This window comes from Monopterus albus, unplaced genomic scaffold, assembly GCF_001952655.1.
Source record: "Monopterus albus unplaced genomic scaffold, M_albus_1.0 scaffold737.1, whole genome shotgun sequence".
Lineage (NCBI taxonomy): Eukaryota > Metazoa > Chordata > Actinopteri > Synbranchiformes > Synbranchidae > Monopterus > Monopterus albus.
In genome coordinates this window covers 1,676-2,210 of record NW_018128617.1, presented here as the reverse complement: position 1 = coordinate 2,210, position 535 = coordinate 1,676, and the positions used below count along the sequence as shown (strand labels likewise).

The 535-nt window shown below is 43.2% G+C and overlaps 1 protein-coding gene across 1 annotated transcript in view; it reads left to right on the top strand.

The window, feature by feature from the left end:
• The first annotated feature begins 268 nt into the window (after positions 1 to 268).
• LOC109953535 (trace amine-associated receptor 13c-like) overlaps positions 269 to 535 on the top strand; it is a 1,228-nt gene continuing 961 nt past the window's right edge. Inside the window, exon 1 of the mRNA XM_020589013.1 lies at positions 269 to 438. Coding sequence (XP_020444669.1) covers positions 269 to 438 — 170 coding nt within the window. The remainder of the gene's footprint in view (positions 439 to 535) is intronic.

Genomic DNA, 535 nt, shown 5'->3' with positions numbered 1-535 from the left:
CCAAGTAGAAGGCAGAGAAAAGGGAAGATAATGAGGGGCACAATCTGGTCAATGTTTATATAGAAACAAAGTGCAAGAGAAAAAGACAATGAAAGAAAGAGAGTGACAGATAAAGAGTTAAAGATGGTGTGATGTGTAGAGCAAGAGAGGAAGGTCCTGGGTCTCTCAGAGACTGAGAGAGAGGAGGGGAAGAAGAGAGACAAGAGGAAAAAGAGATAAATCAGCTGTGTGACAGAGAGTCTGGTCAGAAGTCTGCAGATCCTTGATGATGCAGACCCAGGACAAAGCAGAGCTCTGCTTTCCACAGCTCCCCAACACCTCCTGCAGGAAGCCGACAGCTCAGTCTAACGCTGTGTTCCTAAACATCATGCTGGTCTCTGTCTCTGTGCTCACTGTGTTTCTCAACCTGCTCATCATCATCTCAGTCTCACACTTCAGGCAGAGATTCACTTCTCAGCAGAACCATCACTTAAGTTTTAACAATATGAAATATTTGCTTTGAGCTAATAATTGTTTAATTTTCCAAAGTTGTATA